The sequence below is a fragment of the Anser anser genome (assembly GCF_964211835.1).
Source record: "Anser anser genome assembly, chromosome: 4".
NCBI classification, from domain to species: domain Eukaryota; kingdom Metazoa; phylum Chordata; class Aves; order Anseriformes; family Anatidae; genus Anser; species Anser anser.
In genome coordinates, this window is record NC_139724.1 from 13,411,069 (window position 1) to 13,438,685 (window position 27,617).

The 27,617-nt window shown below is 41.7% G+C and overlaps 1 protein-coding gene across 28 annotated transcripts in view; it reads left to right on the forward strand.

Moving 5' to 3' along the window:
- The window catches only part of ADGRL3 (adhesion G protein-coupled receptor L3), a 536,452-nt gene that overhangs the window by 186,485 nt on the left and 322,350 nt on the right, over positions 1-27,617 (forward strand). For all 28 annotated transcript variants that reach the window (XM_083833098.1, XM_083833095.1, XM_083833096.1 and 25 more), the window contains one exon: positions 7,295-7,552. In XM_083833098.1, coding sequence (XP_083689224.1) covers positions 7,498-7,552 — 55 coding nt within the window. In that variant the 5' untranslated portion in view covers positions 7,295-7,497. The remainder of the gene's footprint in view (positions 1-7,294; positions 7,553-27,617) is intronic.

Below are 27,617 nucleotides of genomic sequence, written 5' to 3' on the forward strand. Positions count from 1 at the left end.
AAATAAGCATTATGAGAGTATTGTCAAACCCAGGCTTTCAACAGCATGAATCATTCACAGAAAAAATTATGAGATTGATTAAAAGTCATATGAATTTTAAATCAAACAAATATGTTGAGTTGTGTTTATTTACCACTGATTTGCTGAGCCACTAAACTGCATTTGGGTCCTATTTTTCAGCTTTTCTCTGTAAGGAGAAACTAACTTGAAAATGAAGCTGAAATTTTCATTATTCCAAGGAATTGCCACATACTGAGAGTCACGCAATGAAATCATGACTGTTGGCAATGCTCTTAGGAGCGTTTGCCTGTGTGTTATTTGCCTCGTAAAGGAGATGTACTACAACCTAATACATTTGAGAAAGATGGCATATGATGTAGGTATGATAAATTTTTAGAATGATCTTAATTCCCCCTCCTCCATCCAAAAAATAAAGTTTTCAGACCATATTTGTAACAACAGTATATTATTTTGTAGATGATTTGTATGTGATAATGAGATGGAATTGTTTCAGGTGGTCAGAAGTTTTAGGATTACCTAGCTGTTTGCAAGGCATATGGGGGGGATTTCTCCTTGACATTGGAGTAGTGGAGGGGGATGACTTGCTTCTTGCAATCTATGAGCTGCTTTAGCACGCGGTGCTTAACCACTGAGACTTACAAAGCTTTTTGTCATCAGTTTTGGGAACACCTGCTGATCTAGGAGCAGTAAAGGAGTACAAATATTTGCGTGTTTAACCACATGCTCAAATAATACACTCTGCCTTTTGAAATGTTGTAAGCGTTATCGTATATTTGCATACATTTAGGGACATTGCGAATGCTGTACGTTCCTCTTTTAAGTCTGTAATGAAGTATGTTGCAGAGGATAACCGGCAGGTACTTAAAGCGAGAGCATTCAGTAGCGGTGCTATTGTGGTGGATACAATTCAGTACAATTTTTAAAAGCTTCTGGAAAGCATTTCCAAGACTTTTACTTTTCTCTCTGTTCCTTCCCCCCTATCTTCTAATGTGTAGTCACAAGACATGTGAGTAGTTTCACTTTTAGTTTGGTTACCATTTTCCTCTGAAATTGCTTTGATCCTGGATTGAATGGGAAAACCAACAAGCAGCTGATAGCTTAAATTCCCCCTTTGACCTTTGGGAGAGCACAAAAACCTCCCATTTCACCTATACTGAGGAGGAAAAAAAAAAAAAGCTATTAGATTCAGCTGGTCTGTATTCGAGTGTGCTCCTATCAAAGGCTTGATTAATCTGAAATGAATTAACTCACTTAACACTTGAGAGTTATTTTGCCGTGAATCCTGTAGTACATCTAAAGAGTTCTTTGTCACTTTGAATTACAGCCTAAACAGGTGGTTGATGAGGCTTGGTTTGAGCTGACAGTGGTTCCTTGCTGCCTCTGCTGCTCCTCTTGGGGGAGTGTAAGTAGCGCTGCAATGATATTTGAGAACGTAGAATGAGTGTGAACTTATCAGCCATTGTTGCCTGCTTTTAAGGTTTTTAAAATTACTTCTCAAAGTGCTACACTACAGTGCGAGATGTAGAGGAGGAGTAAAGGGCAGAATGCACCTAGGTTTTCAAACAATATGGACAATATTAATGAAGGCATGTGCCATTGGGGACGGAGGTGCAGGTGCTCTTGTCTGAACCCTTGCTTGGGAATGGGGACTTGGAAATATCTTGTTGCTTTGTGCATTTGGGATGAGAGGGTTGCGTAGCTTCCTTCGACGTTTGCAGGCCCAGCAGAGACGTGAGGAAAAATGGGAATAGAGGCTGTGGTACAGAAAGGACGTGTAGACACAAAGCAGGTTGAAGTACAAGCTGGTACACCCACTCACCCTAAGATGGGCCACTGGGCCGACTGCCCCGACTCTCGTAGCGCATCCATCTAACAAACTTAAACCTGAAATGAAGCGCCAAAAGGGCTGCCACTGTTAATTCTGAGTAACCAAAACTCGTTTTCCTCAACTTTGTGAGATCTCTAACTTTATCAGCATTTGCCATATAGGATGAATCTTCTCCTGGGCTAAACGCAGACACAGAAAAGTTGCCAGACAATCCAGAGTTCATGTATCAGTAAGGTGTTCCTGACTTACAAAAATGATCATTGAAAAAATCCATTCCTAAATAACCCCGTCCCTCTGGTGGCAACTTCGGTGGGTGGACAGGAGTGAAGGTGCTTGTGGTTTCATTGAAATGCCACAAGTGCTGCCCTGCTCCCACTGGTTTGTACCATGACATGACCCTTACATGGTGGGTTGCGTTGCTGCCCCTGAAGGTGACCATGGAGCCATATCCTGAGTGGGGAAAGGATTGAAAATTGGATAAAGGTGGGAAGGGCAAAACTCTTCTTTTTTTGTAGTGGTGCAAAAAATTAAAAAAGAAAAAGTGTTTTGCAGATAACTTGTAACCAAATGTATTAGAGCAATAATTCTTTAGTTTAGCTCTTCGTAATGGGAGCAGCAATGCAGGACATTCTCTTACCTGAAAGAGACTTCTTTAACTTTAAATTCCAGTGAATTTATTTACTTCTGAAGAGATTGCATTTTTTCTTTTCTCTTGCTGTGGTTATTTCCCTTCTGTCTTTTCTTAGTAAAATTCTGAAAATAGTTTCTGGTATAAATTGCTCTGCAAGTAGCAAATGCTGAGATGCTGAGAATCGCATCCATGGTTCCAATTTGGCCCATCAGCTTCAAACAGTTTATTACTGCCAAACTTTTGTTCCTGTAAATAGTGGATTTAATCAGTATTTGTTTGAAACATACTTATTTTTTACTTAGTAAGCAACTTCTGCCAAAGAAGGAGATACGTGTAGGAATCTTTTCTATTAAGGAATATAAAGCAATCCTTGCATCAGTGATTTGTAATTTTAAGTTAGTTTTGCTAAACACATTTTCAGGGGAGGGGAGAAAATTGTTTTGAAGTAAAACTGGGCAAGAAAAGCGGTGCATTTCTATCTGGCTTTTGCAAATCAATGTCATTGAAAACACTCCTGCCCCTCCTGTGGCCACACCATGACTGTTCAGAACATGCTGGGTGCCTGAGGAAGGCAGGAAGATTTTGCCGGGCAAGGAGAGGAGTGTCTGGCTTTGTGCAGGTGCAAATGCTCATGTTTGGGCAAAGGCGGTAATTAGGGGGGATTTGTGACAGGTTTGGCTCGTGCTGCTCTAAATTCTGCTTTGAATTCAGACTTTGTTCACTCACTAGATAGACTGGTTTCCTTTTCTTTTTCACCCTGTCTGGACGCTGTCACGAGGTGAGCTCAGAAAACGCCCCAGCGTGCTGCTTCCCATCAGCTACCAAATGAGAGCCTTGGGTAGATGTTGAGTTAGTGTATCCATAATACTCCTTTATACATGAATGTCTTGACAAATACTTCATTGCACATCTCTACCTCACAAAGCTGTAGTTTCCTTTGGCTTTCTCCTACCCTGTCAGTACCACTTTGGGTTGGATTTTGGGAACTGTCAGCATGCAAATCAGGTTTGGGTGATGCTTGGCAGCAGATCAGCCCATGATGCTGTCAGGGGCAGCCCTATAGGCAGAAAGGTCATTGAGCAGAAGAACTTTCTTGTAAATTAATGCGAGCTGTGTCATCCTCGTGGTTCAAATCCAAACCCCTTAGGTCAAGTGTAACCCTTAACTCTTTCACTGTGATAGTATATCCCCTTCTTGCATCAATAAATGTAATAGAACTCTAAAGTTCACGGGTACGTGCTCTGGTTTCTCCCTTTGGCTGTACATTACGTGGAGATAATCCAAAGATGAAGTGAATTTTGTTTTGCAAACCTCTTTTTGCATCTCATAAGTGCTTCTTGAGAGAGGTTGTGTGACCGTTAAAAAAAGGTTTGCTCCACTTGTTTTCTATGTAATTGTTCTGCATATTTCATGTTCATGAACACAGTGCGATTATTTGACCATAAAAAAATACAAAACCGAACAGAATTTTGTAGCACTACAATGTGTTTGGTTCATACAGCGGTGCTGAAGTTGTTGAGCAACTTCAACAGTTCTCTATGCATGTTGTGGATTTGGTAGGCTCATGCACAAATCTTAAGGGTTTGAACAAGTCTTTGTAGGAGCAAGCTTAAGGGCAAGGCCATGTCCACCAGTGGAAACAGCCGGACAGGCTGTGTCTCTGGCTCTTTTTACTCTGTTGGGAAAGAACATGTAGTATTGGGACAGACTTTTTACCAGAGTAAAGGGTGCCTAATGAGCTAGTCCTATCACTTCCGTTTTGCACAGGAGCTCTGTGACTGGATAATGTCCCTTCTGGTAGGATGAAATGTTTATTTGCACTTCTGTCAGGTTGCAGGGGATCAGGTCCCCAATTTAGTGTTTGGACTTTCTGAAAAGCAGGTGAATCCTTTTGCTTCCTGAGTCACAGCCCAAGAGACCCCAGAAGAGTTATTGAATTCAATCATGTAGGAAAACACAGGCAGACAAATAAAAATTACTTTAAAGACTACCATGTAAATATTTATTGACAATTATCCCTTCTCTGGGATAGGTATCATAAATCATTTGTGACTTCTTGAGTTTATACCCAAAAAGCTTTTATTGCATCATAATGTTATCTCTTTCTAACAGGTTCAGATTATCCAGAACTTGAATCAGTTTACACAAATAAAAATTAGAAAACAAACCTCCACTCTTTCGCTCCCTGACTGAGTTTTTTTCTTCAGGGCAGTGTACCTGAGATCAGACAGCTTCCCCCTATCTCTGTGTATAGCTTTTCAAATTTTGTAGCACAAAAAGCTTCTCACTTTTAAAACTCTTTATAATGATGATGCTATAGAAATAGCACACGTAAACAATGGCCCGTGGGGTATTTTGATGTACGCTGCTAGTTTTCTATAATATAAATGGAAAACTTGTTCACTATTTCAAAAATATAATTTAAAATCTTCATAGGTCTTGTCTTCCTTTGGAAAATAGGCTTTAAATATTGTCAGTGGCTATTGTCCTAGCTTGAGCAAGTTCCCATTTCTTGCTTGTCTGTAAAGAAGCCACTTGCCTGCATAGTGACCTTGGGCTTTTTAGTCACCACAGTCAGAACTGAGAAAAAGCCTCAGACATTAAATGCTACATTTAAATGAACAAATTACAGGGGGAGACTGGTGAGGAGAGAAAAGCGGGAGAACAAAATTTTGGCAGAGCAAGCAGATATACTTACCAGAAAAAATGCAGCTTCCTTATAGACTTTGGTGCTGAACAATGTGGGGTTTGACTTAGTTGATCAGCAAAGATAGGAGGCAGAACAAAGGCCACTTTGTCATGCCTGAGTTTCAGGAATATATCCACATCACAATGGCATGCAGCATAGTTTTTCATAGAGCTTTTTGGCTCAAACTGGGTTTTGGGTAAGAACAAAAATTGGCAAAAACAGCTTCTTTGCTCAGAGAAGAATAACTTCTGTTGATCAGAGATTTTTTTGAGAGATTTTTAATTAGACCAGTGCTGTGAAGGCTGCAGAGTCTAGCGAGTTCAAAACAGATATGCAAAGTACTTTACAGTTCCTCATATTTTATCATCATTTCAAAGTCAGCAGGGAGCTAAGTCTCAAACTGATGCCATGGCTTAACTCTGTACAGTTGTTGTTTTATTCCTGCCAAGTTTGAGTCACTGTGGCCATCTAGCCCCTTCTTGAGAGATTAAAATGATGGGAAGCTGGAATCCTTTCTGCAATTAAATGAGTGAATGTTTCTATTCAAGCATAGATTCCAATTTCCCCATGCCTTCCTGTAAGAGTGTGGGATGGACAAGAACTGCACTGCGGGGGTGACGGAGCACTGGGACAGGCTGCCCAGAGAGGTTGTGGAGTCTCCTTCTCTGGAGATATCCAAAACCCACCTGGATGCCATCCTGTGCAACGTGCTCTGGGTGACCCTGCTCGGCAGGGGGGTTGGACCAGATGATCTCCAGAGGTCCCTTCCAACCTCAGCCATTCTGTGAATGAATTCTGTGATTCTGTGAGCTCGACTAGATGTGAGCGACTGAGCCACTGGCAGTAACCAGAGATGGTAGCTGCAGGGTAAGTGGGACTTCCAGGCTCTACTTGGCTTCAAAGCCTAGTCCAGATTTGGTGATTTAGAGCCATATAGGAGACCTCAAAGGAGAGGGGATATAGAAGCTTTTAGGCATGTTATCAGCAGACATACTCCCAAACCATGTTGCTGACCTCACTGACTGGCATCTTGGTGAGGGCCTCGACAGAGGGAGTGAAAGGTTTTAGCAGGAAGGAGTAATATGGTGCCCAGCTACGTGGGGAAGAACTGGGTTCAGTTTCTGCCCAAGTCTTCAGGACTGTCAACTTTGGTAAGTTCAGCAAGGTTAAAACCTAACTTCCTTCCCTTGCTCACCATCACTCTGAAGAGGGAACCCCGGTGCTGTGAGGAGGAAGTTGTTGAGAGGCCTCCCATGCTGTTGGCGTGCAAATGTGAGGCCGACCATGGTGCTGCCTGAGTCACGGCATTCGGGACACATGGCCAACGTGCATGGATAACTTCTGGCCAATGCATCGACCTGGGTTAAAATTAGAGATTAAAGATTAACGAGAAGCAGGAGTATTGTGCAGGCATCTTACCCCTAGGCTGCGACTAATCCATCTTTTCCAACCTAAGAGACTCTATGATTTTAAGCGCGTTGCGCCTTCCATGTGTGCTCACGGGTATGGCCTAGACCAAATGGTGAAGTGAACCCTGGCATCTGAAGTTTGTTGGTTTGCCTACACGCTGGCAAGTTTGCTCTTTCAGGAGCTTGATTTTACTGCTGGGCCCTGTACCTGAGGGTTTTGGGTGGAAAGGAAGCAGCTGGGGTGGAAATTAATCTCTTGCAGAGAAATAGGCCCAGAGCCTCCGCACCAAATAAACCCTTTTCAGCAATGAAATTTCTCTCATTTTTTGATTTGTAAATACACAAGCGTTTCCCAGAGAGTTGCAGGTTGTTTTAGAAGTCCCATGTATGTAGTAGGTTCTAGTGCAATCCGTACGGACTTGTTTTTTCCAGTCACCTTTCAGGCCTGTGGACTCCCTGGTCCCATGGGCATTATGTTCAAAACCACTGCCTTAAGCCCTGCTTTAAGAGGTGAAGTGGAATATTAGTGATGTACAAACTGTCTCTCTTGGAGACAAGTTTTAATTCCTATTGTACATAAAGAACATCTGAAGGGCTGGGGGGAAGATATGTTTGCCTTTACAGCTGTTGGCAGCAGAGAAATGCAGCAAGACTTGATTGAAAACACCTATCTTAGTGTTTTACTAACGACATTTTTTTTCCTTTCTCATTTCTAGGTCTCAGATTCTGGATACTGTCTGTGGGATTTTTTTTTATTACTATTTTTTTTTATTATCATTTTTGATTGGCTTTTTCCCCTTTCTCGGATGTGAGTCGAAGGCCAACAGTCGAAGTGCTGGAAGCAAGCGCAGGAGGACGCTCACCTTGTTTTGTTTGAACCCTTGTTTGCTGGGATACTTTCAAGCCCTCCTTCACAGTCATGTGGTCATCACAGCTGCTGTTCTTCACAATGCTCTTAACACCGTTAGCCCATGGTGAGTGAGAGACGGGGAAATTTGCCCGTGGGACGGGAAGAGAGAATGGAAAATAGCAAAGATTATGTCTCTACTTTTTCTACCTAATCTGTTTTTTCCAGGATGTTGTTTTCTCTTCCCACTTCCACCCCAAGGTCTTTGAATTCCCAGGCTACGTTATGACTAATTAAGTCTTGAAACAAAGAATTCTGGTCACAGAAAGATTTCTGTTCTTGAGTTTAGCTGCTACAATAAGGCAGACTTTCTTCCTCATGCCCAAGCCTACTCTGTTGGATGTGTGTCACTGTGATTGTCTCTCCTGGACTCTGCAGGGAAATGATTTTCCCTTTTGTGAATACTGTTCGACAGGGGGCTGTGTCCCCCTCTTTAGCCACAGCTCCAGCGAGGGTGGGATCTTAATCACTGTCATGTCAGACCATGAGAACCAAAAACTGTGTAGTTGCCTTTAGCCTGGTATACCGTGTAACCCACCTGGAAGCGCAGAGTCATTAGCTGTAGCACTGTGCTGATGCAACCAGGCAGCCTCTGAGAGCTGAGCTAAGATCATAAGGCACCACTACTATGCTGTGGGGATATATTAGCTCTCACTCCAAAGTCTGTGTACAGCGTACTGTTGCCTACAGTGTCCATTATATATATATATTTAAGTGGAAAAAAATTGTTTATTTTATTAGCCAGGAAAAAATTAAGTGAAATATGACATGATTAATTACTTGGGATAAGACTTCAAGGCCTTGGGTTGTTTTTGTTTTGTTTGTTTGCTCTTGTTTTTAATGTGAGAAACCCCAATGTAGGCCACACAAGTAAATGTCCAGATTTCTTAAATGCTAAAGGGTTCAGGAGCTCCTGTTCTCAGTAATCGATCTCAGTAATCGATCTAGGTTCCTAAATCGTCAGAGCAGAGCTTTGGAAAATTTGGCTAGTTACGTGATGCCCAAATGGAAGGTGAGCTCCACTGAGTATGCCATTTTAATTTCAGTTCAATGGGAGCATGTCTGTAAATAAGATAACTCCTTGGATTTAGCCTGTGTGCCTCTGCATTGAAAATGCAAAAAAAAAAAAAAAAAAAAAAAAAAAGGCCTATATGCTCAGCATCTATTGTGTGTGTGCTAAGACTCTAAAGTGAAGTTTTACAGCAAAGAAGGCTAAAAAAAATGAATTCCATGTAATTTACTGAACATATCTATTTCTAGAGCACAACCCGTCTGCTCATATCACTTATAACACCTTTGTGCACAAAGGTTATCTGTACTATCATTCTTCAAGCAAAACTCCTCACTGATTTGAAAATTAGAATGAATAATTAAACTGAGCAAACCAACTGGGGTGGAATGGAAAGAGCTATTAGGAAAGGTGCTCTCCATTCTTTTCCAGGAAAGTTAAATGGTAAATGTTTTGTAAATCTTTATAATTAAACAATATTAACAGTTAAAGCAATTAACAATGTAAACATGCCTCTGGCAGTTCTGTTTTTAAATCAAAGTGCCACTGTAGCTGGAAAATCCTGCATGATAGTTGCAAGAAATGAAAATGTCACAAGTATCTTAAGAGTCATATTGTGCTACAGACGAGCAAATACCAGGGATGTAGAAACTAGGCACCTGGAAATGTCGTTACAGTTGTAATCTTTATGCTTTTCTGCAAAGTAGGTATATGGGGTGGCTGCTGTGGATTTTTTTTTTGTCTGTCTGTCTGTTTTGGGTTGGGTTTTTTTGGTGTGTTGTTTTTGTTGTTTTTTTTTGGTAGCAGTCAATAGTGGTAAATCTGACCCTTACATGTTTTCTCATCCCTGTAAATTGCTAATAAGAGTGCAGTAGAGGCTCCTAGACGTTTTTGAGTATTGGATAGTGAAGACCTTTGGTCTGAGCACAAGGACTTGGAATCAAATTTAGCTCTCCTTGTTTTGTTCTCTAATATTGACCAAGATGCAGTTAGCATCTCGGAACTTTGTTCTGTTGCTTTTTGTGAGGGAAGCAGATACTGAGCATGTGTCTGGTTTTTAGAAGTGGTATGTTCTTTATCCTAAACAAAGGGAAAAAACTACAATATAGCTGTGTGTCATGATAAGAGTATGTTTGGTATCAGCTAGCGCTGGGCGGTCAAACCCATTCAGTCTCCCATGGAGAACAAAGGGCATGTGCATTAGAGTTGTACTGGAAGTTGAAATAAATCGTCTAATACGGCTTCCAAGGTTTTGAAATTGGACACTGAGTATCTGATGGCTTTCAGGTACTCTCCCTCACTGCCCTTCCCCTTGCAAGCACCTACAGAAAGCTGCATGAAGCAGATGGCAAGATGGTGTCAATGCAGAAGTTGTTCCTTCTGTTCCTTCAACTTCACCTTGCATATAAAAATGATCCATTTAAGCCCTGCTCAGTTTTTCTATTCTAGTAATCCCCTTTCATTATACCTAGAAAGGTTTTGTATTTCGTTTAACGGTATTCGAACATTCGAGTCCCTGTGTCATGGACTGTAAGGGCTCCTGTCCTGCAGCGATTACCTGAGTTGATACAAACTGCTTTTGCAGTTCGTGGCTCACTACATCTCATTCCCTGTTTGAGTTTACACAGTCTCTTCATCTGCAGTGATTGTTACATAATAGATGGATTCCATAAATTATTATTTTTTCCTTTGTTCTTTTTTTGGTGAGAGAGGCGGGACGTGGGACAGGACCGACATTTTTTTAGCTCCCATTTCTGGGGGTGTACTTTGTGTCTTGGGTTATGACAAGCGTTGAGTCAACAGCTATATGACTTCAGTGATCTGCAAAGATGGAAAGTAATCCCCCAGAATACTGCCCTGGTACAGTGCCTTCTTGCTGTTGTTCTGCAGCAGTAATGACAGGCGAACGAGTCTTGAATCCTTGCAGTTTCTTGGTGATTATGTTAATCTACTGTATCCTAAATGCAGAGGCACTGTGATGTCTGGTTTTGCCCAGACTGCTCTGAATCATAGCTCAGAAAATGCTCAAAACATGTGAAATACTTAAGATAATAGCAGATTTGAGTAGTGCATGCTTTCTTTACTGTTGCTCTTTATTTCAGTGGAAAATAGCGTTGTGTGCCAGTGGATCAGTGCAAAAGACCCCAGGATGCTCTCCCCCTCTTTTAAGCTCCAGCAAAGTCTGTAAATCCATCTGTTGAGTAAAACTAAACCAGATATACAAAATTAGAGAATTAACTGAGATAGAAAACAACAATGCCCGGGAATAAAAAATAATAATAGTAATAAAAAAACAATACCACCACCAACAAAAATAGCAAATAACAACAAAGCAAATGCTGTCAGTCTTTGCAAAGACTCTGCAATGGACTCTGCTTTTGCACCCCCACCTCCTCGCTGCTCGTTCAAAGTCTTTTTCTAAAGCACCCAAAAGCCTGGGCTCCCAGGAAAGTGCTGCTTGGCTTGCATCCACCCTATGCACACCTGAGCAAACTGATCCTGTAATGTGTGAATTTCCCACAGGCGTTTTGTGGAATGAGCAGCTGTTCTCATCTTCCTCAACCTTCTTCCCCTTGATCCCAAACAGAGCAGATTTCTCTTTACCGACAAATGAGTGCTGTCAAAGTTCACCCAAAATGAGGTAGACGTGACAGGCAGCAGCTCAGCTTGCGAGCCTGAAGAGATGTACGCTTGCTCTGTCACATTGCTTTCATGCTCATGTGTGGCTGAGAGCTGAGATTTAAAACTTCCAGGCTACTGGACAAAAATGATAATAGAAATAACAAGATTCAAAACGTCATGCTGCTGAGAGCAGGGCAGAAAAGATACTATAAAATGAAATTCTGCATGTCTTCAACCGAGTTACTTATCTTAGGTTTTGGAAGAATGCTGAAGGCCTGTTGTATCCCAAGATCTTTATCATCCCATCAGATTGTTTTATTGTTTATTTTTAGGGATTGTATTGTGCAAATAGTTTCACAACAGCCACCTGAAAGATACAGTATTTGAGGATCCAAGAATGAGGGTTTTTTTGGTCACTGTAATGCTTTAGTAGTCTGATCCAAAATAGAACAACTGCTTATTACTCCGATTGAAACAATAACTCAAATTGCCCATTTTCCTTTGGGGGTCATTACAAATGCAATCAAATCATCAGGCACAGCTATCTGCCCGTTTCCTCTGCTGCTAAGCCCTTGTCCTGCCAGTGCGTTGTGAGAGGGAACCATTAGCCTCCAGGTTCCTGCCTGAGCAACACCCAGTGTCAGCTGTGGGGGTTTCTTCCTTCTTCCTCTGGGGTCTTCAGTGTGCTTGGGGTTATTCTTTTATGTTTTAACACTGTGTTTGTTAGTGGGTTATGCACTTTATCTCCAGATGATCCATGGGGTTAGTTAGTGATTCCTCTGATTACTTAGGCTTATAAATCTTTTTCTCCATATAAAACTTGATTCTGGGGGAAGGGGCAGAACCATACACTTGTCCAAAGCTCAACAAGACTGAAGCAAAAAAAAGTTAGGTGATAATATAACCAAAGCCAAGCCTGACGTTCACAGATCAGTAGATCTCTAGTACTAGAGTAGTTTTTGCTATTACAGCACGGATAGGCAAGACAAGAGTCATCTGATCATAGAGCAAGGTGCAGGTGTAGCAAAGATTTCAAGATGGGGCTGAACTAACTTGTTTGCAGAGTAGGAAATGAAATTTGAAGTCTTCTCAAATCACTTCAGCAGCAAGAAAGAGAGCCTCATCTGGTCTACTGTTGTGCCCCTCTACGCTTCTGCAGCATTGTCCCAATATTTCTGGGAGATGATGATGGTGAGGTACAGCTGTGTCTTTGTGAGAAGGTGGCCCTGGAAGGTTAAGCTGATCTCTCTAGGCATTAGCAGGTCGAGATGCCGAGCTAGTTTCTGTGGGAACAGTGGAAATATTTATTACTGACTAGCACTGGCAGTTGCCTGGTGACAATGATTCTGTTAAGGCAAGCAGCATTATCTTTCTTGGGGGAATATATGATGCTAGCAAGCTGGTCCTCAGTGACAGAGTGCCGTTTAATGTGAGCTGAACATTTGCCTCACTACTATTTTAATACAGTGAAAATGCTGTCACTGCTTAAAATACATACTGTGTTTCTTTTATACTTGTACAATACTCTTCATATAGTCAAAATGAAATACAAGAGACATGTTTTATTAGTTGTGAAATAGCCAAGCTGACTTCCAGGCTTCTGCCTAACTTCATTGTTCTAAAAGATTAATCATCCTTGAAATATTTATAATATTTGCTATTCTTGGCAATTTGTATTACCTGCAGCAGTGCCACCTTTCCAGCAGCAGAACAAGTGATCAAGGAAGGCTTTCCCTGACAAAAGAGGGTGATTGTTCTGTGTATATACTACAGTGCTTTCATTAGTAGGAGTGTACTAAAATCAGGAGTATTAAGTTCTCCATCTGATGATTGACCAATCTATAAGCTGATAGAGGGTGAAATTCAACCTTGCAAAGACTCTATGCACCACTTAATTCTCACTTAAACCATTAAGCATGAGCAGAGGTCTGTGTGCAGACCCACTTCACTCATTTCCAAATTTCACACTAAATAAAGAAGGAGATTTTAACCTGATAATGGTTGTTTTGCGTGTGTGTGTGTTGTGTTTTTTTTTCCCTCCATTTTTTTTTTCCAGTGTTTGGCAAGTGCTCATAGCATCTTCCTACATTATGGTAGGAAACAGGATCTTTTTCCATTTTCACTTGCCATTTGCAGTGTTAGGTGCTTGTGCACCGAAGCACTCTTTCCATGCAACCCATAGCCATCAGCACAGCTGTAGTTGCAATGAAGTTGAAGCTGTAGGACTGGAGCTACAGAAGCAGACTAGTGACTAGGGCCCAAATTAATGTATGGAAGTTATCCTTTCCTGTAGCCTTCTGAATATTGATGGCATGGAGCAGCAGGACATGCTCGTTTCTTTGTGGGCTCCAGCAACAGAAAGAGTTCTTGCTCTTATAGCAATAGGAAGTGGGGAGTTGTATTGTCCTGCAGGCCTATAACCTCTGGTGCTCGTTGCGTTTGTAACTGTTTCCTGACAAGGCTGGTTTCTGATCTCTAGTGACCAGCTCTGTGCACTCTGATTTTTGTAGTGTTAATTGAGCTATAAGATGTGACAGCATGTGAATTATGGTGTAGTAATTCACGCCCAGCACATTCAGGCACAAAGATGAAGGCCAAATGGCCTCTGTGCAGCTAAGTGTGAATTATTGTACCATAATTTAATTCCCATTATATTTTACTGGGATTATAAAACTGTTTTTGTTAGTGAACTTCTTTAAGGAAAGTTATCTTTGAAAACACAGTATTGAAAAGTACAACACAGATCTTGTCACAAAGCAGGATAAGGAGCTTTAGGAGAAGAGGGAAGAGGTTTTGCTGAATCTTGGCATCTATAGGCTTTTAGGTGTATTTGTGTAGTTATTAGCCCTAGGAAATGAATGGGTGTTGTGGTGCAGACATCTGCCATCTAAAAACTGACCTAACACTAGCTATTCATTTCATTTCGGGTGCCGAGCAGTTGCTAAGTAGTATGGCTAGGTTTATTTGTTCCTGACCTGGTATGGTTTGATCTGGAAACCTTAGCTCCCAACCAGTCTCTTGAGCCATCTAATCTCTTTTCGGTTCAGACTATGCAAATGTGCACATCAGAAACTCATTACTGCTGGCAGATTTGGTTTGGGTCCTAGCCAGTGATGAGTGAGTAGAGGATGGGTTGTCTGCGGGAGGGTGAAAAAACACTGGAAAAACAAGGCTGATGGGATTAATTGCTTAAGGGTAGCTGGGATAAAACTGTCCTATCAGTGAATTGTTTTCAGTGATATGATAAAAGAGCTCCAACATACCTGGGACATCGATTGGTTAGATGACAGGATCTCTGGGGAAGTGCCTGGATGTTTCTTTCTCTCGTGATTCAGGTGAATGTTGCATTTTTTCGTCCACACTGATCCTGGTGTGTCTATTCTGCAGAAAGACCTGGATAGCAAGCACCATTACCTAGTCCTGTCCTTGACTACTCCTCGTCCTGCCTAAATGCAAAATAAATATGCAATAGCTATTAAAAGTGGACTCTTCCAAGAGACTTATTCTCTGAATCAGTTTTACTCATAATCCCAGAAACTTCTAGCTGATCAGGATATTAGTGGGGCTAAGGCTGTTTCACTCTTGGTGGATATTTGGGTTTTAGGAACATTATAGTGTCCCAGTGAAAAAAATACGATAATGTACTGTGTAAGCCATAACTGCCTGTGATATAATTAGTATGGATTGAGTTTAGGTGTAAGCATTATTTGTAATTAAAAAACCAACAGCAACAACTGATTTTTCACAGTTAAATACATCAGAATGGTATTTTTATACAACTTTTGGGAGTTAATAATCCCAAGCAACCAGCACTAAAAAAAAAAATGTAGTGGGTCCAAGCTGACTGTTAAAGATACAGGCATTCCTTAGCCAACAACCAGTGGTACCATGTAGCACCAGGACTGTTTTCACACCTGTGGCTACCTCTAGACATGAGAGGACAGCTTGCCCCCTGTCCTCCTGGACATGTAGGATACTCCAAAGGGACTGGTGCCAAGATTAAGTAGGGCTAGTGCAGTGGAGAGAGAGAAAGAGGAATAGGAACAGGCAGCTTCCCTTTCCTCACACCATACTCGTACTGAGTAGTGGAGATAATTGCCTCCTTGGTTTGCTTTCACCTATTGCATTATTACCTGAGTGGGAAAATGGAAATCTATGTGGCTCATCGCTAGTTCTAGCTAATACTTTGCTAATATTAAACTTCCTGATAAAGCTTTTATACGGTGAAGATGTCAGGAAGCTACCCCAGGGGATGGAGAGAGCCTGCTGTACTGGGCTGTGTACAGGGTTTTGATGAATGAGGCTGTGCCAAAAGGCTGTATCTTCTCCCTGATGCTTGGGGAGGTGCAGGACCTGAAGACAGTTTCACAGCCAACGTAGCTGTGCAGTGCTGGGGCAAAGCCACCTTTCCAGCAGCGCAGGAAGGGAGCCATGGCTAGGATTTGAAAGGGCTGAAAGCTTGCATCTGTAACACGTCTTTTCTGGAAGTGAATACTCCCACAGATGGGATGTCATTCCTGTTTCTTTTCCTAATAACTTCAGCTAAGCTTAAACCACGGGGGTTGGAGAGGGGGAAAAAATTACTTCTCAGGGTTATCTGGCCCTAGTTCTTTCATCCTTAAAGGCTGGGCACAGTGAAGTACTTTAAGCTGAAATGAGAAAAGAGCGAGAATGGGGGAATGAATTATGGCCACCTTCATTCTCTTACCACTTCCTCAGTTCCTGCTAACCTTCTCCCCCAGGATCGGGGCAAATTTGCTGTTCTCCTCTGTTAAAAAGAGCACCCTTAGCCCAGCACTAATAGCAAGCAGAAGCTCTTTATTGCAAATGAAACTACTGATTCCCTAGAAGAAATCTTTAACATCCATTTTATCAACTCTGCAGTCATGTTAAGTGAATCCCAGAGCCATCTGATGTTTATTACTCTAGGGCACATTCACTGTTGTTCAGTCGGTTCCTTTAGCGATCACAATTTCTTGAATTGGTTATGTTGTTTGGTAATGTGGTTTCATTTGAATCTGGAAAGGTTTCCTGCTGCTCAATGAGCAACTCATCTGGGAAAGACACTCTGGAAAGGGAAGAAATTAAAAGCGTGTCAGGGCATTTAGATGCTTTCCCTCACTTAGAATTTCCATGATTTCCAGGAAATCGTTTGGTGCCAGGCAGCGACCTGAATTACCCTCCCGGTGCCTGGCAGGACCATCTATGTCCTCTTGTGAATCTGCTCCAAGCCCGGGGATGCTCAAAAGGTTTTCGGCCAGCACCACACAGATGTTGCAGTCTGCCCATCCTAAAGCATGTAGGAGCGGATTAATGTGCTTGTAGTCACGGTGCGGTATTGAACACACACCTTAAACTCAAGGAATTGTACCCAAAGCAATATCTTCTTTAACATATTTCCTCGTGCTTTGCTGTGTGGTGCTGCTTTCTGAAGTGGCTAAAAGTGCTGGGTGCCTTGCTGCAGATCCTGAGGTGTAAATTTCAGATTCACTTAATACTCATAGATGCCAAAGATCCTTGAGTCAGTCTGTGCATTAGGGTGGTTGCGCAGAGTAAGAAGTATGGGATAGATGTATGTAATTCTGGTACTGTTACTGCCTCTTATGTCCTAATCTGTAGAAACTGGAGTGCTTGGTGGGCTTTAGGAGCTCAGTCAAATTGTTTGATGTTCTTAAATTTCCAGAACATGAAGCCATAAATAAATGGCGTGTTAATACAGAATTTTTAGGGCTTGATCCAAATACCATGCAAGTTAGGCATTCTATATAAATGTACTTTGAATCTGGTCTACTCAGCCTGGAGGGCTGGGGAAAGCTGGAGCGTAATGTGGGAGAGATCATACCTTGGGTTTGCGTTTGCAAAAGCTTCTCCCAAATTTTAGTGCTCAGTGAGCTGACCAGGTCGTGGGCTATTCACCTGCCCCAAGAACTACAGCACTGCACGCAGTCCTTATTCTCAGGGGATGCTGTTCCCCTTCAAGCTCTTATAGGAACAATTAGCAGTCATCAGTGCTGCTGATTCAAATGATTTTTGTTTCTTCTTCTTTTCTCTGTGGCTTTTGTTGCTCAAAGACCTGTCTCCAATTTTTAATTTGCGGTGTTTTAGTTTTATTACTGAAATGCTGGAGGCTGCAATAAGGGTTGATTTAGTATCAAGAGAGCAGAATCTCACGTAATGCTCCACTCTCTGTGAGGCTGGAGGGGAAATATGTGTGTTGGTTTACAAGCAAGGACATCAGACTGCCTAGGCTAGCTGCATCGAGTTGGCGTTGAGCTGGGAGCTGGGATCCTTTGGCGTTCAGGGTGCAGATGAACAAACCCACATGGCAGTGGTTTCCCTGCAGTCAGGGAAAACTGGGGTGGTGCTCCACAAAGGCAGTGGTAATCACACCAGGTTACCTACCGTGCACATCTCAAAAATGTGGCATTTCCCTTTTGCTACGTGTCTGCTCCCCTGCTGCAGAGGAGAAGTCGGTACTGGTGTTGACAGGTGGTCCGGTGAGGACCCCCTCTTACTCCTCCAGCGGAGGCAAGGCTGTTCTCTGTGAGGCAGATTGATGGCCAAATCCTACTTCTCACTTAATATCTTCCTAGAATTGCTGCTCACATCTATGCGTATGTAATTTGTAGCATGTTTTAGGGAAGAATGCCTACTTGTAATATCTGTAGGAAAATCCACGTCGCTGGATTAATTTTTTGTGTATGTTATGTGTGTATGTGTATTTGTGCTCATATATAATTTTCATACTATATATACAAATAAACCTGTAGAGAGGTGATCTGGCTAAACTTAGAATAATGCAAGGAACTCTTTAACAAGCCTTCATTTCATCGGCGTGACTTGAAACGTGGCCTGTCGTTGCATTTTGTAATTTTATAGGCATATGCAATTAAAAATCTTACTATTAGATATTACTCTGGGGGAATTCTGAGGCCTAAGAAATCTAATAATGTTTGGTTGTTTTCCTTAATTTGATTGAGAAAAATAAATAAATAAACAGGCCTGTTGATCGGAAGCCAAATATATAATGAATTCGTATCATCAGCAGACACCTCAGAGTCTCCAAGCCCTGCTGATAAAAGGGCTTGGAAGTTGTATGTTATAGTGTCAGACAGCCATCAAAAATAAAGTTCTTCCTTAACTTTGTGCTGTCTGACAAAACAGGTCTGGCTGTAAATTGTGTGAGGTGACGAGCACTTAGTTGTGAGAGGATTTTGGCATGTGCTTAGCGTTTCTACCTCTCCAGGCACAAAACAGTCACCACGAGGAGCTGCAAGCATGTTTTTGCATCCTGGCAGCCACAATCCTCGTTTTAGAGAGCGTCTGAATTCACGGGAGCCATAGATTAAAGGGGTGGAAAAGAGTAAGATGGAGGAGATGAAGAACAAAATGGATGAACCTGTATGCTCTGTTAGGCGTCCTTGGGGAACTGATGTAAAACTGGAGGCAGGAATCCTGTTTTGCAGAAACCCGGATGATTTAGGCTGTCTTGCTGTATGCCATGATTTGTAGCGCTAGTGCCAAAAACTTCATAGCAGTCTTCAGGGGGCAGGACCAGTCTGTTTTGATGCCTGGCTTGATATGGATTGATGTTCTGTGTCCTGTGCTCTGTCCGCCCCAGTAATGCTGGATTGTCTCCCATCCACATATATAATATCTGAGCTCTTCCTGCCTTTCTCTCACTACGGCATTGAATTGCGGTCTTTCTCCTCTAACTAGCCAGCAGATCTCACAAAGCATAGTAACTTAATTATTTAGGGTCTGTACTGATTAGCCTTACATCTTGAGGCTATGCAGACTTGCAGCCCTGGAACATCTGGTGTGACCCTGTTTCTCAAGGCCCTATTCCTTGTACAAATACAGCCTCTTTCTTTGGGGATAGTAAATATATGACAGATGTGAAATTCTCCAGCTCTTGGGGGAGTGCTGACATGTTGAACTTCATTATCCCTTTTTGGCCAGTTGGCAAAATGCAATCAAGAATAACTTTTGAGGAGGGATGGCGTATCCAATATCACTCTGGAACGCTATTGTAGTGAAAAGCTTAAACAGGAACAAGCTTAGGGCACAAGAAAGTTGATACAAGGAGATGGGATCAGTCTAGCTAGCACTCATAAAAATGCAATGCATTAGAAAGGGTAAACTTTGAAGTCAATAGGAGCTACGAGTTACAGACCTCTATGAAAGCTAGACTCACAGCTAGGTTAGATGCCAAGACCATTTCAGTACCCTTCCCCACAGCTTGCGAGTTTGATGGTTTGCACTGGGATATGGCGATCTGAAAATCTCACAGAGGTGGCAATTGCAAAGCTGTCAAATGTTGCTTACTTTTTATAAATATATCCATTGGTGGTTTTGGAGTAATAATGCCTAAACTGCTACGGCTTTACATAGGAAGCAAAATACACGTACGAGACGTATAGCACTGAGATGCATCGTCTGGAAGGGTTGGTATTACTAGCCAGAGCTGTGCTGAAGTGTTACAGCACATGTATTCTTTCTGGGGAAGCGTGGGGGAATATTTGTTTAGAAAGCTGAATAGGTGGCTTTGACAGCCTAAAAAATCTATTTTGACACAGCGTTTGCTGTGATGTCTCAGGTGGTTCGCAAATCCCACAGCTCCCTGCGGGTGTTTTCCTCTCCTGGTCAGTCTCTTCGTCCAAAATGCATTTCCTAAGGTAACCCACCTTCACTTTGCAGGTCAAAAGAGAAGGTGGCAAATGGGATACCATCAATACAGGGAGAGGTTTAATTTGAAAGAAATTTTAGGAGTTACATTTCTGTGCCACCTACCCGAGGCCCCAGAATGAAATGTGAGGTGTCACGCAAATGAAGCATTTTGCTAAAAGCTTAAACGGTCTCACATCTATGGCAAATCTTTTGGACTTGACCCTTTAAGATAAGCTGTGCGAAACAAAGCTCATGTATGCAGACACTGCAAGTTCTTCCAGTCCTGAGCAGAGAGGTTGATCAAGTTCTGCTTTTATTAGGTTATTAGACTATAGAGTTCAAAGCAAAACTTGGGAGAAAACCATACAAAGAAAGCGAATAAACTATAAATGCTATGTATTTCATGCCAGTAAAATGATTCTCTTGTGTTGTAGAGGGAGCAAAGAACTTTTCTCATTATAAAGGTCCTTAAAAAACTTATAAAAATTATAATCAACTTTCGTTTTCCCTCCTTCACCTTCATTCCTTTCCTACTTCCAAGACAAGGAACGGAGAACCCCCCCCCCCCCCCCCCCCCAAAATACCAAACCGAGAAGATCATCTGGTCTGCTGAAAATTGTGACTGTTCCTCAGAGACTGTCTCCAGGGTAACTTTGTTTGCGAGGTCCTCAAGGGGATGCTGCCCTTCAGGCTTTGTTCTGGGAAACAAAGCTTTTGCCTTTTTGCCCTCAAATACATTGCATTATAATGCTTTGAATACATTTGAGTACTCATTTGAACCCTGCAGAATGCACAAGACTGTCATGCCAAAGTGGGGCAGGATTAAATAGGTGTCAACAGGATGTCTAGCAAATGTGACCGCTTATCTATTAAAATAGGCATTCACTGAAGCGAGCTATTGGCTTGAATACAGGGGTATCTGGTTTAAACGCACACTCTTTGTTTCGGGAACTGTGTTCTTCCGAACAATCCCTTTCTTCGTGTTGTTCCTTGCTGCGTATTAACTGATGGCCGGTTAACTAATTGACTCCCTTTCTAATTCAGAGCTGTAGCAAACAGTTTATTACATCAGCAGCCCCAGCTGAAATTATGGGCACAGCACAAGCAATATATCCATTTAGCAAGAAGAAAGGAACATAGGAAACCATCTTATTTTTTCTCTGGCAGCTTCAGTGCAGATCATACGTTGGTGTCGGGGAAACTCTTTTCTTCACATAACTGTATTCTATGCAAAAAGACCTGAAAAGTTAGAAAACTTAAGAAAAGTTCCCTGAACTTCTGGGAAATAGTCTGAAGAGGTTTCCCTGGTGTTCCTTAGGGGAGATACTAAACAAGCTTTCTCATTTTGAAAACGTAACTTGCTTCATGGGCAGAGGAAGTAATGGAGACTGATTTCTTGTTTTGAATTCTTTTCTTCACTGGATCTGTCTCCACTGCTCACTTCCATGAAAGTTACAGAAATCAAATCATTGATGCCCTCTGTCATTTTGCCCAACTGGGATCCAAATGGACACCAGACTAAAATAGATTAGGGGGACACTGACCAATAGACATAGTCTGCAGGCTCGTATTAGCTTCAGTATCCTCAAAGAAGGAGCCAAAACAAGTTTAAAATGAAACAAAACCAAAAATAAACAAAACCAAACCCTCATTCATTCTGACTGCTTCATCGCTGCCTGCTTCTTCCTTGCGTGGATGGCATCTGCTGGCCCAACACCTTCATCCTTCTCTGCATTATAAGGTTGAGGAACCCTGTAGGGGCCACAGTACTCCGTAGCCTTGAATATCAAGTAAGCTTTAAGGGAAACACGGGCTGTCTGTTGGTGTAAGCGTGCGGTTTCGCATATAGCAACGCAGACGCCATTCACAGTCCTATGCTTCGCATGTAAACTGCAGCAAAAGTTGTATAGAATAAGCTGATTCTATATAATCTGTCAACAGCACTCATAGCTAAGCAGAAAGAGGATGCTCATGGAGGTGGGGGTCTATATGAGGTAAATGCTCCAACACCGTTGAAGCTATGCGACAGTGCTGTTGAAATGAAACCCTATAGGGTACTATTACACATAGAGCTTCATTTTCCCAAAGCTTCTGGACTTGACACCGGTTTCCTTAATTTGACACCTCTTTGTTCAAACAGAATATCAAAATGGCACTTAAATTACACTCTGAGTGAAGAGCTTAATAATAACCATGCAGTGTAATGTGTTTAAATTAAAGCACAGTGTTGTTTCAGTCTGGGGTTTCAGATTTAACTTTCAAATGCTTTTCATCTCCGTATTGCAAATTTGACAGATGCCTTTTATTGGTAGTAGGTTGTAAAGACTATTTTCATTTACCTGACCTAAAGGACACAGAGTTTATTTGCGTTTGGGCGGGCGTTTGCAGCATAGTGAATTAGCAGTAAACTGATACTTTAGTTCTTGTGTTTTGCAAAAAACTAATTCCTCCCAGGCTTTGAATTTATTATTTTTTTTTTGAAAAATACCATAATGTGTTTATACAAAGCATTTTTTTTTTTTGACAGAGAAGTCCTATTTTATGTTCAGGAGATCACGTGGAAATTCGCACAGACTATTAACAAAATTCAATAAAATCTCATAAAATAGAAACAGAACAATGTTCTTTGAGACTGGGCTATATGCCTCTTAAATCATAATTTGAGTCCCTTACATTTCATGCGTGTAGAATGTATCAATGTGAATTTACAATGAAGATACCCTCTGTGCTCCGTACTTTACAAATATGCTTGGTGCTGCTTGTATTTATGTTCTGTGCTATTTTGATTTTACTTCAGTTTAATTCTGCTTCTAATGCAAGTTTTAAGTCTGCAAAGGTAACAATGAAAAATAGCAAAATGCTAAAATCCAAGTGTCCTTGGCATGGTGAATTTGACAAAATGACACCTGTTGCTGAGGTGCTATAAACATGAAGTCTTTGGAGCCAAAGTCTGCTTGCTAGTTAATTGCAGAGCATCTAGCATAACATCTTTGCAGGCTATGTAGTGTCTTAGTACATTTAGTTTTTCATTTCATTTCATCTTCTTATGCCAGCATCTATTCCTATCTGCCATTTGTTGCTATTTCCATCTGCTTGGTGGTGGTGCGATCAACTATTTTGTCTTCCCTGCAACAAATGTCTTTGTTAGATTTTTCTGGATGCTGTGGTTTCCACTCAACGGCTTCACATGGGGCTTCTGAGTGACTGTGTCTGAAATGTGGGCAGCTCTCCCTTTTTGGTAACGATGTAGTATTCTTAGATGATATGTACTGAAACTTCTGAGCTGGCTCTTAGAGATGTGAGCATGAGTAGTATTTTAGTAGTTAAAAAGCAGAAGTTAGAAAATGAAAAATGTGAAGAGGGAGCAGGCATCTATGTGTCTTAGCACTCCTAGCACTGAGTAATTTTCACAACTGTGGCTTCAGCTGCGATCTCTCCCAAAGGTGACTTAGTTTCGGCTGCTGTGAGAAGGAACCAAGGAATTGCCACTGTAATAATTTAAATCTGCCTTTGGGAATACTGTGCAGCAGCATCACCACCACCACCAGGCATTACACCGTGCAAACGATGTGGATTGCTTTCTGAACATGTTATGTCAGTGCTTCAGGTGAGGCCTTTCCTTATCACCAGATAAGAATATCATTTCCCTGAAGCTCAGAGGGTTTATTTGTTCGTTCATTCGTTTGTTTACCAAATAGGCTGCCTCCTTTCTTTGCCCAGTTTTGGATGACGATAAATTGAGGGGACAGTCAGAATAACACCCTTGTTGGTGTCATTCCTTACCTTAGTTGATAACTTCTTTGCCTGGTAATTAGAGTGGTATTACAGGGTGGTATCTAAAGGGGAGCAACAGCTGGTCTGTGTGTGCATCAATAGAGATGGAAGAGACTTGATATTGGGGTTATGCTTCCCCCAGGAACTGAGGTAAAAGCAGTCAAATCCAGTCTTGCTGTTCATTACACCCCAGTGCTTGCTGAAGCCTAAGCTAACCACGGCTTCCCTCACACTTCCGTGGAGAATGAGCTTGGGTAAGTCCAAGAAAATCATCCAGGAAAAATATTTGCTTTGAGTAAGTTCTGTCTTTAATGGGTCTTATTAAGTATTTCCCTAATTTTGGGCCAGCTATTTTAGTAACAAGCTGGGTCATCATCAGAAACAGCATATGCACTTAGATCCCTGCTAAGATGCAAATAGTTCCTGAAACTCCTGACGTTAAAGACACTCTATAAAAATGCTGGAAACTTTCACAGAGGGAATAATTCACTTGACTCATGGTTTTATTTTTTTTTAAATAAGATTTCCTATTTTGAGGTTTGACATTTTTCCTACTGTAGCATGATTTTTCCCATCAGAGCCAGCTGTTGGCTGAGTTTTGGTGGAGACATATTCAATATGTGCTTGTTAAGAAAGCTCTGTATCATTGTGAAGGCTCCTGGAAACCTCTTACGCTTCATTTGCCCTCATTGGACGGAGAAAAACAAATCCACATGAAAAATGTGATTTTTCTGTTTGAAGGCCAGGCCAGAAATTGGAGCAATAAAGTAAGAAAAATAGTTATTTCTTTAAATCCTTGGGGGGTGGGGGATCAATTTTCTAAGTTGGAACTTCTAACCAGGAGGAAACCTATTGACAAAAAACACCTTGGATTAAATTATATTTCATCATGGATACAAACAAAATGTTTTATTTTTCATTTTTAGATTTTTTTAATCATGTTTCAGTCTAACCAGTTATTTGTAACTCCTAGGTTATCTCAAAATAAACCTACAGAAGACACTTAAAAACCTTAGAGATGCTTTGTGGTGGCTGGACTTATTAAATTGAAAAACTCGTATCACGTGTTAGGCAGAAAAAGCTTGTCTCCTTTCCCGTAGCATCAAAGTTGACATGGTTAAATTATATCTTGTGACATTTTGTGGCATGCCTTGTGATTTTTAGTGTTTTTACTAAAATACATAATATTTAGAAGTGATTACCTTAGAATTTCAACTTCTATTTAAAAATAAAAAAGCAAAACTTGTATCACCCTCCGTGCAGTGCTGTGAGCCTTTTTAAGACATGGCTTAAAGTTGCTGTCTCCATAAGGGAAACAGGATCACCATACAGATATAGCTGGGCACACCAAAACTGGTGATATGTGTGTGTATGAAGTTACCTCTCACAGTAAGCTTGGCTTTGTTTTCCTGTTTGCGTCATGTAAGACTCCTGCTGTTTGACTCTTTAGCTTGATAAAAATGAGCGTAGTGTGCTAAGCTAGACTCCCTTCTGTGTGGTCAATGCGGTTAGATGTACACAGAATCATGGAATATCCCGAGTTAGAAGGGACCCACAAGGATCATTGAGTCCAACTCCTGGCTCCACACAGATCTACACACAAATTCAGACCTATGACTAAGAGCACAGTCCAGATGCTTCTTAAACTCCGACAGGCTTGGTACTGTGACTGCGTCCCTGGGGAGCCTGTTCCAGTGCGCGACAGCCCTCTCAGTGAAGAACCTCTTCCTGATATCCAGCCTGAACCTCCCCTGTCACAGCTTGACACCATTCCCTCGGGTCCTGTCACTGGTCACTACAGAGAACAGATCGGCGCCTGCCCCTCCCCTCCCCCTCGTGAGGAAGCAGTAGGCCGCCATGAGGTCTCCCCTCAGCCTCCTCTTTCCAGGCTGAACAGGCCCAGTCACCTCAGCCGCTCCTCGTACCTTTTCCCCTCTACGCCCTTCACCATCTTTGTAGGCCTCCTCTGGACACTTCCCAAAGGAGATACCGCCTGCACCTTTTTTTATCCAAAGTTATGTGAGTAAGGACTTAGGCTGTAAAGGACATGTGAGGTGGATAGTGTATAGCAGTAAAACAGTAGGAAAATCTCTTTACAGAGCTGGTAGGAGTTGAGCTGTTGCATGCATAAACCCAAAGCCATTGGTTACATTCATGTTCCTTGCTTTTCACACCACTGCCACCATCCTAGATTTCTCTGCCTCTCGGCGGTGTGCCCCTTCCTTTCCCGTGAGCCTTTTGCTGCTCGTGCCGTTCAGAAGCACTGGTGGTATGCATGGCAGGAACGTGAGCTGAGTCAGGGAGCTGGAACAGGCAGGAGAAGCGATGAGCTCTGAGAGAGATTACAGCGTTTTAAAACAAATGAGAATGAAATGAAATTGCCTGTCTTAGGAGGGCAAGGCAAATGCTTTCAAATCTAGGCCTGACGACTGACTTCTGCAGTGCTGATGTGGGCAATGCTTGAGGAATGCAATCGATTGATTTGCATTGTGGGATAGTTTGGTAAATGAACGCTGCCTTCTAGCAGTGTTTGATGCTATTTGTTGTTGTCAGCGTACAGCAGCTTTCAGGGAGCCAGAGCAAAAGCATGCAGAAGTGTGTAAGTAACAAGTAGTGTATAGGAAGCAGCTTTTTCATCATGCTACACACGAAAATGCAATGAACAGGTTATAACTGGGTGCTAGCTAGAACGAAATACATCTGAGTAGCAGAAGTGGTTTTTGTTTACCACACTGTTATTCGGTTTTGACTACTAAGGCTGCTCTGTGCTGGAAGACAGGTTTTGCAAGCATGGGAACTGCGCATGTGATGTGTCGGACTCACATGGCAAACAGACAGCAAGGACTGGGGTGCCTCGTCTTTGTGGATTTTGTGTTGAATGAGATGATTTGCCTTTCTCCATGCACTTCTAGGACTGTGTAAGACAAAATTGGTCAGAGTGAGCAGCAGAAAGCCTCGTAACCTTTCATGACCTATGGTGTCTGATTAACGATCTCTGGTATCCTCAGGTACCGAAGGCACACAAATGCATCCTTCCATGATACACTTGATAGCATAGGTTAACTCGGACTATTGTGTCACCTGTCAGCTCCTGGCATGTAAGCAACATAATTAAGCTGTAGACTTGAAAGACAGAGAAATTCAAACCTAATTAACGCGTTTTATTTTTTTTTAACATATTATTTCTTACAAATTCTGCTGGACAAACCTTTCTGTAAAACCCATTTTTTTTCAGTGTATATTTGAATGCAGAATTGTGTTGCTGTTACTGGGTCTCTCAGACTCGCAAAATATCAGTATCATCTAAAGTAGACTCACAAATGATTGGACAGGGCAGTGCAATCAAAAGGCTCATGGAGAAATGCAAGTTCTCAATGCTAACCTGCTTGTAGGAAACAAGGTATGAAATCACCCTTACATGTGCCGCTCATCTCTCTGAGGAGAGATGCCAGAAAGGTAAAGAAGTACAGCACGTGTGTATTTGTCAACATAGATGTCTCTACAAGTCTATTATTAATTAGAAAAGTGTTCTATTACAAATTATGAAAATTAACAGGAGACTGATTTCAGTTACTCTCGTTTGCTCTCATTAACACTTTAGCATAATGCACACTTCAGTCAGATAAAGAATGGAACCTTTTTTGTGCCTTTTGAGAGTGCCTCAAAAAGGGCCTTGATTTATACTCTACTTTTTAGCCTAATTAAAACTGATGATTAAAACATGCGAGTCCCTTAAGATGACTGTGCTAAAGTGTTTTTTTTTTTATAAGCTGAATGCTGTTTAATGTTCAGGGTAAAACTGTCTGAAAATGGAATTACAGCATCTCATTATGTTTTGTATTTAAACTTAAGTAATTAACATCAACACCACCACTGACTGTGGATATCACTTTCTTGTGGAAGATTATACACAGTCACTGAAATCACATATGAATGAGTGTTCAGAAAGGCACAGCCTCAGGTATTGAATCTCCAATATTGAGTAACAGACCCTTTTCTCACCTGGTTCATGTCTCACACGGGAGCTGCTCAGACCTGACCGCGTCACTGCTGTACG